At 38.9% G+C, this 12,632-nt stretch overlaps 2 protein-coding genes and 1 pseudogene across 16 annotated transcripts in view; 2 read left to right on the top strand and 1 right to left on the bottom strand.

Annotated features, from left to right (window-relative positions):
* KALRN (kalirin RhoGEF kinase) overlaps positions 1-12,632 on the top strand; it is a 646,977-nt gene that overhangs the window by 467,041 nt on the left and 167,304 nt on the right. The window lies entirely within an intron of this gene.
* On the bottom strand, positions 2,797-4,613 carry LOC118357283 (annotated as a pseudogene).
* On the top strand, positions 10,083-11,326 carry LOC113918243 (Y-box-binding protein 1-like). The gene has a single exon (XM_035724529.1). It carries the CDS (start codon positions 10,219-10,221, stop codon positions 11,191-11,193), a length of 975 nt encoding a protein of 324 aa, XP_035580422.1. The 5' UTR covers positions 10,083-10,218; the 3' UTR covers positions 11,194-11,326.

Here is a 12,632-nt window from a genome sequence, read left to right as displayed (position 1 = left end):
AGCAGGAAGATGGCCCCGTTCCAGTTGTGGTGTAAATGTACCTTCCCCATTTCCTCTCCCCAAACCCCACCAAGGACTCATTAAACATAGGCAGCAGACTTGGGGGTTAAGGAGAAGCTGGTTCTTTCCTCCCAGCTATGACTTTGCCCTCAAGAGACAAGCTTTTGAGGTTGAAGCCAAATAAGAGGAGAGCTCAGAGTACTAGCATGAACATGCGAACGTGCACACACCTTCATCACGTGATAGCTCCTATCGAATGCGAAGCCTTATCTAGAGAGATACGCTATACGACCAGTCCATAAAATAAGTCTCAAATGGCATTGGTTAGGCCCTCTGGAAAAGGGCTGTGTGGGACAAGTTCACTGTAGCTCAGCTCTTGGCCCAGTAGCCAACTGGTGGCAGATAAAATGGCAAGCAAAATCACATTCTCCATGTGGTTATAAGAAATCAAATGTGGCATTTGGTTATTTTCTACTTTCCTGGAGCAACATGTGTTGCACGGGTTGTGGGGGGCTTCTAACCATACCTGGTATAGGTCAACTGATTTTTGGCCTATTTTGATGAAAATGTAGTTGTGAACTAAAATTAAAAGTAAAAAAAGATGCAAAGATGTTTGAACTTCCATGTAGATGTAGGTCATTAGCTGAACAAAGAATCAGTGTAGTTCGATAGGTTCCATGTTGAATCATACTGGTAATTGGATTTGTCATTGTTACAGGGTAAGTTCTGTGAGGGCAAGTACTCTTACCTGCTTTCTCACTGTTGTATCTCTACTGCCTATATGAGTGCCAGACACAGAGTGAGCACTGCAAGTACAATTGCATAATAGAGAGCATTAGTGTGCAGAAATACAGAGAGAAATATTCTACATCTGTAATCCACCCAGACTGGTAGGCAAATACTTGCATTGCACCACCAGGGAGTAGGAAGGAGTTCTACAGCATAATGTCATACTTGGCACAAACAAGGAGCATGCTGCTTGAGTTCCATCCAGATAATGCAAGTGTAGAAGGTTTGGTGCATGATCCGTATAGGCAAAGTTAAAATCTAGATTTGAAGGCCAGGATTGATAAACAGAGAAAGCAATAGAAAATTTAGCAAAGAAACTGCAAGGTCATAATCAAAGGAACAAAGGGAAGCCCAGGTGCACAGCCAGGTGTGGGAAACTTCCATGAGGTTGGTCACTGACAATTCATAGGATTCTGATAAATGCCAATTCCTTTCTCAACGGTTTTTATTGCATTGCCCACCCATGAGTTTTTAAATGTATCACTTGACTTTTGGAGCTCTATAGAGCAAGAGCCAGGAGCAATAAAGGAGATTAAACCCAACAGAACACATGTCCAAGAAAAATGAAACAGTTGCTCTGAGAAGCCAATTTGAAAAATGTCTCCCACTTGACTTTCTTCACTGAGTTGGTCGCCAATGAGGACTAAATTTCTAAAAATAGGGTTGATAAGGTTCTTGATAAAGTTCTAAAAATAGGGTTCTCCTCTCTGCTCTGCCCCACCGCCCATGCCCATGACTCTTATTAAGCATTCCTAAAACTCCAGGAAATGAAAATGTGAGAATTGATGCATCTGTTGTGAGTCAGCCCAAGAAATGGTCAACAGTGGGATCTGATGCCAATTCCCTAATCAAGTGAAGCCGGCCTTCAGCTTGATTTTATTGATTTTTAAACTGTTTCAAAAGTACACACAAGGAATATAAAATGTGGTCCTTAACTAGAAGAATTATATGGTCCAATTGTGTGAGAAAATATAAATACTCAACAAAATTCACACTGTGTATGATGAATACCTATTGCATTAGCCTGAGGGATCCAAAAACTAGAAGGATCCGTCCTCCCTCTATATCCTTATTCAACACCAAGAATGAGTCATAGCATGTAACGGCCGTAATCTTCAGGTTGTTTTAAAAAGCTAATAATAGAACTAATAATCATCATCATGGTAGTAATAGTAACAACAACAATAATAAAAGCCAATAGGTCTGCACAAATTGCATTCAATTTGTATATGTCCATATTTGTCTCAGAATCGCCCCATTGCAACTCTCTCTGTTCCTTAACTTTATCTTTCCTACCACTCTCTCAGTGTTCCTGGAGTCCTACCAATATCCATCACTAAGACAGTACCATTTCTTGCTAACACTATATGTTCAGAATGGGGTGGCAAGGGGGTCTGTCATCATAGGGGAATTGGGCTCTGGCTGATAAGCCAGCTTCTAAAGTTGCCAATTGCCATCCCAGACAGAAAGAGAATTCTTAAAGGTCTTAACCCACAACTAAATGATCCAGGGTGGAAATGACTCAGCATCAATGGCCAGAATTAGTCATGTGGCCCTGCAAAACCATCAGATGCCAGGAAAAACAGCTGAGCTATATGTCCAGAAGGCAGAGGGCTAAAAATATTTGGAGAACATCAGAATGACTACATTATCAGTTAACATCAAGTCATATTTTCAAATAATTTACATTTTGGCTCTTAACTCAATATTTAGATTTTGGCTCTAACTCAGAGTCTCAAATTTTGGGTCTCCTCAGCAGATGGGTATGTGTGTGAGAGTGAGAGAGAGAGAATTTCAAATGTATGCAGCCCTACCTCGAAGATACTGCAGGTTTTCCAGACCACTGGCAAAATAAAGCAAATATGGCAAGAAAGCGAGTCAGATGAACTTTTTTGTTTCCCAGTGCATATAAAAGTTACGTTGACACTATCCTGTAGTCTGTTAAGTGTGCGATAGCATTATTTCTTAAAAACATTGTATATATCTTAGTTTAAAAATACTTTATTGTTAAAAAATGTACCCATAATCAGAACTTTCAGCAAGCTGTAATCTTTTTGCTGGTAAAGGGTCTTGCCTCGATGTTGATCAGGGTGGTGGTTGCTGAAGATTGGGAGGCTGTGGCAATTCTTAAAACAACAGTGAGGTATGTGCTCTGATTAAGTCTTCCGTTCACAAACAATTTCTCTGTAGCATGAGATGTTGTTTGATAGCATTTTATCCACAGTAGAGCTTCTTTCAAAATGGGAGTCAATCCTCTCAAACCCTGCCACTGCTTTATCAACTAAGCCTAGGTACTATTCTGAATCCTTTGCTGTCATTTCAACAATCTTCACAACATCTTGAAGTAGTTTCCACCTCAAGAAACCGGTTTCTTTGCTCTTCCATAAAAGCAACTCTTCATCTCTTAAAATTTTATCATGAGATTGCAGCAGTTCAGTCCCATCTTCAGGCTGTACGTCTAATTCTAGTTCTCCTGTTATTTCCACCACATCTGCAGTTACTTCCTCCCCTGGAGTCTTGCACTTCACAAGTGCAAGAACCAACTTCTTCCAAACTCCTGTTAATGTTGCTATTTTGACCTCTTTCCATGAGTCACAAATGTTCTTAATGGCAGCTAGAACAGTGAATCCTTTCCAGAAGTTTTCAGTGTACTTTGCCCAGATCCATCAGAGGAATCACTATCTATGGCAGTTAGAGCCTTACAAAATGTATTTCTTAAATAATAAGACTTGAAAGTTGAAATTACTTCTTGATCCATGGGCTGCAGAATGGATGTTGTGTTAGCAGGCATGAAAACAACATTAATCTTGTCCATCTCCATCAGAGCTCTTGGGTGACCAGGTGCATTGTCAATGAGCAGTAATATTTTGAAAGGAATGTTTTTTTCTGAGTGTATATCTCAACAGGGGGATTAAAATTTTTGGTAAATCTTGTTGTAAACAGATGTGCTGTCATCCAGGCTTTGTTGTTCCATTTATAGAGCACAGGCAGAGTAGATTTAGCATAATTCTTAAGGGCTCTGGGATTTTCAGAATGGTAAATGAGCACTGGCTTCAACTTCAAGTTACCAGCTGCATTAGCCCCTAACGGGAGAGTCAGCCTGTCCTTTGAAGCTTTCAAGCCAGGCATTGACTTTTCCTCTCTAGCTATGGCATCTTCTTCCATCAGAAGGTGGTTTTGTCTATATTGAAAGCCTGTTGTCTAATGTAGTCACCATCATGAATTACGTGAGCTAGATTCTTGCTGCAGCTTCTCCATCAGCACCTGCTGCTTCCCCTTGCCCTTTCATGTTAAAGAGACAATTTCTTTCCTTAAACCTCATGAACCAACCTCTGCTAGCTTTCAGCTTTTCTTCTGCAACTTCCTCACCTCTCTCAGCCTTCCTAGAATTGAAGGGAGTTAGGGTCCTGCTCCGGATTAGGCTTTGGCTTAAGGGAATGTTGTGTCTGGTTTGATCTTCTATCCAGACCACTGAAACTTTCTCCAAATCAGCAATAAGGCTGTTTCACTTTCTTATCATTTTTGTGTTCACTGGAGTAGCACTTTTAATTTCCTTCAAGAACTCTTCTTTTGCATTCACAACTTGGTTAACTGTTTGGTGCAAGAGACCTAGTTTTGGCCTATCTTGGTTTTTCAACATGCCTTCTTCACGAAGCTTAATTATTTCTAGCTTTTGATTTAAAGTAAGAGATATACAGACTCTTTCTTTCACTTGAACACTTAGAGGCCTTTGTAGGGTTATTAGTTGGCCCGATTTCAATATTGCTGTGTCTCAGGGAATAGGGAGGCCCAAGGAGAAGGGGAGATATGGGGGGATAGCCCATCAATGGAGCTGTCAGAACACACCACATTTATTAAGTTTGCTTAATCTTACATGGATGCAATCCATGGCAAACAATTACCATAGTAACATCAAAGATCACTGATCACAGATCACCATAACAAATATAATAATAATGAAAAAGTTTGAAATACTCTGAGAATTACCAAAATTGACATAGAGACATAGAGTAAGCAAATGCTGTTGGAAAATGGTACTAGTAGACTTGCTCAGTGTAGGGTTTCTACAGACTTTCAATTTATAAAAGCACAGTACATGCAAAGCAGAATAAAGCAAAACCTAGTAAAACAAGGTATGCTTGTACATTCAAATAATGTTATTCATGTAAGCTAATTGTTTGTTGTCTGTTACTCCCACTGCCTAACTTCCACTAGGCTTTGTCCATGACTATCAGCCCCTATATGTATTAATGTTAATGTATAGTCAGAGTATAGAGATGAGAAGTCTTCTTGTTCTTCCTGAAACTTTTTCCAGACTTAGGGAACAAATTTTTGAGGGTACAATGTCCTGTTGAGTCTAGAGGGCCATGAGCTCTTCCATATCTTAGGGCTTAATTTATTATATTATATGTTAGCTTGTAGAGTTCTCTATTGGCATCTGGCTTTGGATTCTACACAGTAGGGTGTTACAAAGGAAGGATGTGAATTTATTGAATCCCCTATGGCACAGTTACTAACTAATGTTTGAAAGGATGTTCTACCCAAGTGTAAGGACATGACAAATGTCCCACAGTGCTCCTATTATAAGTTGTGTTAGAAGATTACATGACTTTATTCTAGAAATCTTGTGGTCACCCCAACATTAAGTAGTTTATGGTATCACTGGTAAGCCAGGATAAGCTTTACTATAAACCACATCCAAATTGTCTGCAAACACAGAGTATTGGATACAAGCAGACCTGGGCAAGAAAATACAGTGCTGCTGTGAGATGGAAAGAACCCTAGGTTGGAGTCAAGAAGTTCGGTTTGGGTCCTAATTTTGCTGTTAAGCAGCTATATGAGCTTTGAAAAGCATTTTAGCCAAAGCATCTGTCTTCTGAAAACATCAGTTTTGCATTTGTAAAACTGGGAAATAATAGGAAGTTACCTCTAAATTTCATTCATGCTTAAACATTATGTTTTTCTATTACTGACTTAATTATTAACCTGAAGTCCATGACTTTTAGTAGAAAAATCAACAAGCACACATCCTAAGTAATGTAGACTTGGGTAAATGACAGTTATATGTAAAGGACAACCTAATTTTATATATAGTTGTTATCTGCACTGATAAAAGAGATATAGTAGTATAAAGCAATAATGTTTAAAAAAATGTTTCATTTGAAATATAGGCAAGGAGGTTGTCAGAAATTAACATATATGCTCTGTTTTCTCATTTATTTATCAATTCATTTCAAAATATATTGATTTTCTACCATGTAAACAGCTGAGCTAAATGAGCAGAGAGGGGCGAGGAAATTAAAGACATTGGCAAGAGCATTCCTGAAATAATGGATCATGAAAACCAAGCTGCATGAGAAGGAAAGTGATGAAGGAAGAGTATTAATGGATTGGGAGAAAGTAGAGGGCTCCATGAACTAGAGGCCCCAATGGGGTTAAAGAAAAATCATAGTAAGAGTAATTAAATAAGCAAGTTGGAAGGAGAATAAGTTGCATTCAGGAAGGAAGATGTGAGACTTCTGCTTCTGACCAAGATAGAGAAGCAAGGACCTGATATATACTCTCTGCCCAAAACAACCAGAAAACCAGATAAAATATAAGAAACAACAATTTTCAAGACACTGGACATCAGACAACAAAAAACAGAGTGATCACTGAGAGACAGGAAACAAACAGAGTGAGCCCTATGAATACCCTAGCTTGCTACCTTGAGTTTCCAGGTTTAGTGCAGGGTGTCCCTTGAGTTAAAAGATGGAGCTGAAAGTCCAGTGAGACCAAGGCAGCCAGACTTCATGGAACAGCAGAATGGAGAGAAGAAAGCTGCACAGAAAGAGAACTCTGGAGATCTTCAGAGGGCCCCTGGAGTATTCATCAAAGTATTGATCAGCATATGAGGAAACTTCCCCAGGATGGGGAAAAATTACCTGACATAGAGTAAAGAGGTACCCAGCGCCCACAAACGGCCTGGAATAGTGCCTGTTCCCACCAGCCAGACTAGAACATCTGAAATTCACAGGGCATCAGGTAGAGTACTGAGAAGGGTCTTACCTTCATACTGAGGAATAGTAAGCCCTCAACAAACTAGGCTCTGGTTCAGCCTAACAAGTCTTAAAAGGATCAGTCTGTCAAAGTAACTTACCAGCATGTCAGGACAAAGCTTACAAATAGTTAGGGATATAAAGTAGTAAGAATACAAAAATATCGAGCATCCAATAAGGAAAAATCCACAATGTCTAGCATCTAATCCAAAATTACCAGGCATGCAAAGAAACAGGAAAATATGACCCATAATGGGGGGAAGAGGGATTAATTGAAACTTAGCCAGAATTAACACAGATGTTCGAATTAGCAGAGATAGACCTAAAAACAGTTATTATTTAAAGTATTCCATACATTCAGATTAAGTAGAGACATGGAAAACATAAAGAAAAATCCATGTTTGAACTTCTAGGTGAAAACTACAGTGGCTGAGGTGAAAAATAGAAGGATGGGATTAACAGTAGATTAGACACCGCAGGAGAGAACTTAAGTGTACTTGAAAGCACAATAATAGAAACTATCCAAAATGAGACACATGGAAAAAAATAACTTTAAAAAGAGCAAAGTGTCTGGTGGCTCAGTTGGTTAAGCGTCTGCCTTCAGCTCAGGTCCTGATCTCAGGGTCCTGGGATTGAGCTCCACGTTGGGCTCCCTGCTCAGTGGGGAGCCTGCTTCTTCCTCTCCTCCCTGGCTTATGCTCTCTGTCACTACCTCTGTTGCTCAAATAAATAAATAAAATCATTTTTAAAAAAGCAGCAAAGTGTAAGTGAGCTGCAGAACAATTAAGCCACCTAATAGTCATGTAATTGGAGTTTCCCATAGGGGAAGAGGGACAGAAAAATATTTAACATAATAATGGCTGAAAATTTTTCAAATTTGATAAAGTCTATAAACCATAGATCCAGGAATCCCTATAAACCTCAGGCACAAGAACTATGAAGAAAACTATACCAAGATCTATCATAATCAAATTGCTCAAAACCAGTGTATAAAAGAGGAAATCCTGAAAGCAGCCAGAGAAAAACAAATATGCTATATACAGAGGCATAAGTATATGGATGAGGCATATTTCTCATTGAAAACAAGGCAAGCAAGAAGACAGTGGAGCCCCTGAATAGAGTACTGAAAGTGAAAAGAAAACTGTCAGTCTAGAATTCTATACCCAGTGAAAATATCTCTCAAAAATGAAGACAGAAATGAAGATTTTTTTTCTGACATACAAAAGCTGAGAAAAAAATTCTTTGCCAGCAGATCCACACTACAGAAAATGTTAAGGGGAGACCCTTACAGAGAAGGAAATGATACCAAAAGGGAAATATGGATCTACACAAAGAAATGAAGAGCACTAGAAATAGCAAATGCCAGGGTAAAGAAACAAGATTTATACATAAAGCATAGTATGAAAGAGACAAAGTGGTATAAGAAGACTACTATATATAAAACAGAAACCAGTGACTTTAAGACAAGAATTCACACAGACAAAGAGAGAATTACTGATTTGGAAAACAGAAGTGAAGAAATCTCTTAGAGCACAGCCAGATAAAAGAGATGGGATAAAAAATAATTTCAATAAGAATTCTGGGATAAAGTGAGGAGGACAGCAAGGAAACATTTTTCAAATAGAAAATGACCCAGAATTTTCCAGAAATTAGGAAATATAGAAACACTATAGTGAAACTAGGGAAAATCAAGAATAATAACAAATCTTAACAACAAGAGAGAGAAAGAACTGGTTACCCAAAGGAACAACAATCAGTTCGATAGCAGGCTTCTCATCCACTACAACAGAGACTAAGAAGACACTGTAAGAGCATCATTGTTCGAATAGAAAATCCTATGACCTAGAATTCTATGCCCAGCAAAATTACAGTTTAAGAAGGTGAGATAAGAAGGTGAAGGTGAGGTAAGGATATTTATTTTCAAATGTACAAGAACTCAGAGATTTTTACTGCTCACAAAGTTCTTGCTTTTTTGCAAAAAGAAAAATGAACCCAGAAGGGAGGGATTAAATGCAAAAAAATATTGTAAGTTAAAGAAACATTAAAACATTGTGGTAAATATAATTTAATGTTGAGTGCAAATAGTAAGAATAAAAAGAATACTAACCTCTTGAAACAAAATGGAGTGATCTGAGGGAGGGTTAAGCAAGCTCAGATCCTTGTCTGACTTCAAAGCAGGATAAAAGTAGGAATTAACTTAGAGTTTGTTAGAAAAATACACATTTGTAAGGATAATGTAAGGATTGCCACCAAAAGAATAGAAATAGACTATACACTTTCAATAGTGGTAGAGGAAAGTAAGGAGAATACATTGATCTTTATCAGTCTGAGAGAAAAGAAAATAAAAGATGCAAAGAGAATTCATGGTGAATAGAAAATACAAACAAAAAAAGTCAGAAAGAAGCCCAAGTGTATTGTTAAAACAATAGATGCAAATGGATTTAATATATTGATTAAAATACAAATACTTTCCAATTTAATCTTTAAAACAAAATTCAGGTATACACTGTGTAAAACATAAAAATCTAAAACAGTGGTATAGAAAATAAAGTGATGGAAAAAGATACACCAGACAAATATTCACCAATAGAAAGCTGGCATAGAGATTTTAAAGTCAGATAAAATGCAATCATTTTAAGCTTTCTTGTCCTTTAAATTTTTATGATGCATGGTATGTTTATTATTCCAGCAAAGCTAATACAGAAATTGCTACCTAGAACTGGGATGCTGCGATACCAAAATGTTTTAAAAGAAAAAGAAGAACAACAAAAAACAAAATATGTGGTATTGGCTTTGGAAATGGGCTAAAGATGGAGTAAAGTATTATTGGAGGCCAGAAAAATGGACACCTACATTGTGCAGTGTTGAAACATTTGGAAAACTGTCATTTGCTGTAATCTGGAGGACAGCTAATATATATCTAATGAATTTGAAAATTAAAATGAAGTCTGGGAAGTTTGTTTAAAGGAAATAATTGAATATTTGAACAAAAGCAATAACAATGAAATGTGTGGCTTGTGACATATGTAAAGTAAACTGTACATCAATAATAGCATAAACATCGGGAAGAGAAAAATGGAAGTGTAGTATTATAAGATAGACTATCATGAAGTGGTATAATATCACTTGAAGGTAACTGTGATAAGTTAAAAATGGATCACCACATCAAAAACTAATGATGTATTGTATGGTGACTAACATAACATAAAAAAAAAACCCTCAAAAAAATTCTCAAAAAAAAATGTATCGGCTAGTTCGATCGGTAGCGGGAGCGGAGAGCGGACCCCAGAGAGCCCTGAGCAGCCCCACCGCCGCCGCCGGCCTAGTTACCATCACACCCCGGGAGGAGCCGCAGCTGCCGCAGCCGGCCCCAGTCACCATCACCGCAACCATGAGCAGCGAGGCCGAGACCCAGCAGCCGCCCGCCGCCCCCCCCGCTGCCCCCGCCCTCAGCGCTGCCGACACCAAGCCCGGCACCACGGGCAGCGGCGCAGGGAGCGGCGGCCCGGGCGGCCTCACATCGGCGGCGCCTGCCGGCGGGGACAAGAAGGTCATCGCAACGAAGGTTTGGGGAACAGTAAAATGGTTCAATGTAAGAAACGGATATGGTTTCATCAACAGGAATGACACCAAGGAAGATGTATTTGTACACCAGACTGCCATAAAGAAGAATAACCCCAGGAAGTACCTTCGCAGTGTAGGAGATGGAGAGACTGTGGAGTTTGATGTTGTTGAAGGAGAAAAGGGTGCGGAGGCAGCAAATGTGACAGGCCCTGGTGAAGTTCCAGTGCAAGGCAGTAAATATGCAGCAGATCGTAACCATTATAGACGCTATCCACGTCGCAGGGGTCCTCCACGCAATTACCAGCAGAATTACCAGAATAGTGAGAGTGGGGAAAAGAACGAGGGATCGGAAAGTGCTCCCGAAGGCCAGGCCCAACAGCGCCGGCCCTACCGCAGGCGACGGTTCCCACCTTACTACATGCGGAGACCCTATGGGCGTCGACCACAGTATTCCAACCCTCCTGCGCAGGGAGAAGTGATGGAAGGTGCTGACAACCAGGGTGCAGGAGAACAAGGTAGACCAGTGAGACAGAATATGTATCGGGGTTATAGACCACGATTCCGCAGGGGTCCTCCTCGCCAAAGACAGCCTAGAGAGGATGGCAATGAGGAAGATAAGGAAAATCAAGGAGCTGAGACCCAAGGTCAGCAGCCACCTCAACGTCGGTACCGCCGCAACTTCAATTACCGACGCAGACGCCCAGAAAACCCTAAACCACAAGATGGCAAAGAGACAAAAGCAGCCGATCCACCATCTGAGAATTCGTCCGCTCCCGAGGCTGAGCAGGGCGGGGCTGAGTAAATGCCGGCTTACCATCTCTACCATCATCCGGTTTAGTCATCCAACACGAAGAAATGAAGATGAAATTCCAGCAATAAGAAATGAACAAAAGATTGGAGCTGAAGACCTTAAGTGCTTGCTTTTTGCCCACTGACCAGATAAATAGAACTATCTGCATTATCTATGAAGCATGGGGTTTTTATTATTTTTACCTAAAGACGCCTCTTTTTGGTAATGACAAACGTGTTTTTAAAAAAAAAAAAAAAACCTGGTTTTTCTCAATACACCTTTAAAGGTTTTTAAATTGTTTCATATCTGGTCAAATTGAGATTTTTAAGAACCTCATTTTTAATTTGTAATAAAAAGTTTACAACTTGATTTTTTCAAAAAAATCAACAAACGGCAAGCACCCGTTAATAAAGGTCTTAAATAATAAAAAAAAAATGTATCGTATAAATCCTAACACAATCACTAAAATAACAGAACAAAGAGTTATAACCAGTAAGCTGTCTTAGTCTGCTTGGGCTACCATAACAAAAGAGGACAGTCCAGGTGGCTTAAACAACACATTTATTTTCTCACCGTTCTGGAGGCTAGAAGTCCATGATCAAGTTGCTGGCAAATTTCATTTCTGATAAGGTCTCTCTTCCTGACTTGCAGATGTCTTCACGTGGCCATTTCTTCTGTGTTTACACGGAGAGAGCTCTCATGCCCTTTCCACTTCTTATGAGGACATGTTCTACTAGATTAGGGACCCACCGTTAGGACCCCACCTAACCCTGATTATCTCCATAAAGGTCTTATCTCCAGATACAGTCACATTGGGATTTGGGGTTTCAACATATGAATTTGGGAGGGATAGAATTCAGCCCATAACATGAGCCAACAAAGGACATAAAATGGAATCATAAAACATTCTCAGGTAATCCAAAAGAAAGCAGAAAAGAAAGGAAAAGGGAACAAAACAGAAAAGAAAAATAGAAAACAAATAACAAGAAAATAGACTCAAACCTTATCATATTCATAATCATAGTAAATTTAAATTGCCTAAACATCCCAGTTAAAAGACAAAGCTTGTCATAGTGGATTAAAAAAAAAACAAAAACAAAGAAGACTAAACTATATGCTGCCAACAAGAAACGCACTTTAAATATGAATATACAAATAGGACTTTTAAAAAAAATGTAACATTCTAACATTATTGCAAAAGAAATCTTGAATGGCTACATTAATATCAGCCAAAGTATATTTCAGAGCAAAAAATATTACCAAGGATAAAGATGGATATTTCACAATGATTGTCCGAAAGACCTAAAAACCCTAAACTCTTAACGCATGTAATAACAGAACCTCAAAATACATGAAGCAAAAACTGATAGAACTGCAAGGAGAAATAGACAAATCAACAATTACAGTTGTGGATTTTATTTATTTTATTTATTTATTTATTTATTTGAGAG

Source organism: Zalophus californianus, chromosome 1 (genome assembly GCF_009762305.2).
Source record: "Zalophus californianus isolate mZalCal1 chromosome 1, mZalCal1.pri.v2, whole genome shotgun sequence".
Classification (NCBI taxonomy): Eukaryota; Metazoa; Chordata; class Mammalia; order Carnivora; family Otariidae; genus Zalophus; species Zalophus californianus.
This window is presented reverse-complemented; position numbering and strand designations above follow the sequence as displayed.

Coding starts and splice junctions, on each gene's coding strand:
- LOC113918243 (XM_035724529.1), top strand. CDS start 10,219: ATGAGCAGCGAGGCCGAGACCCAGCAGCCGCCCGCCGCCCCCCCCGCT.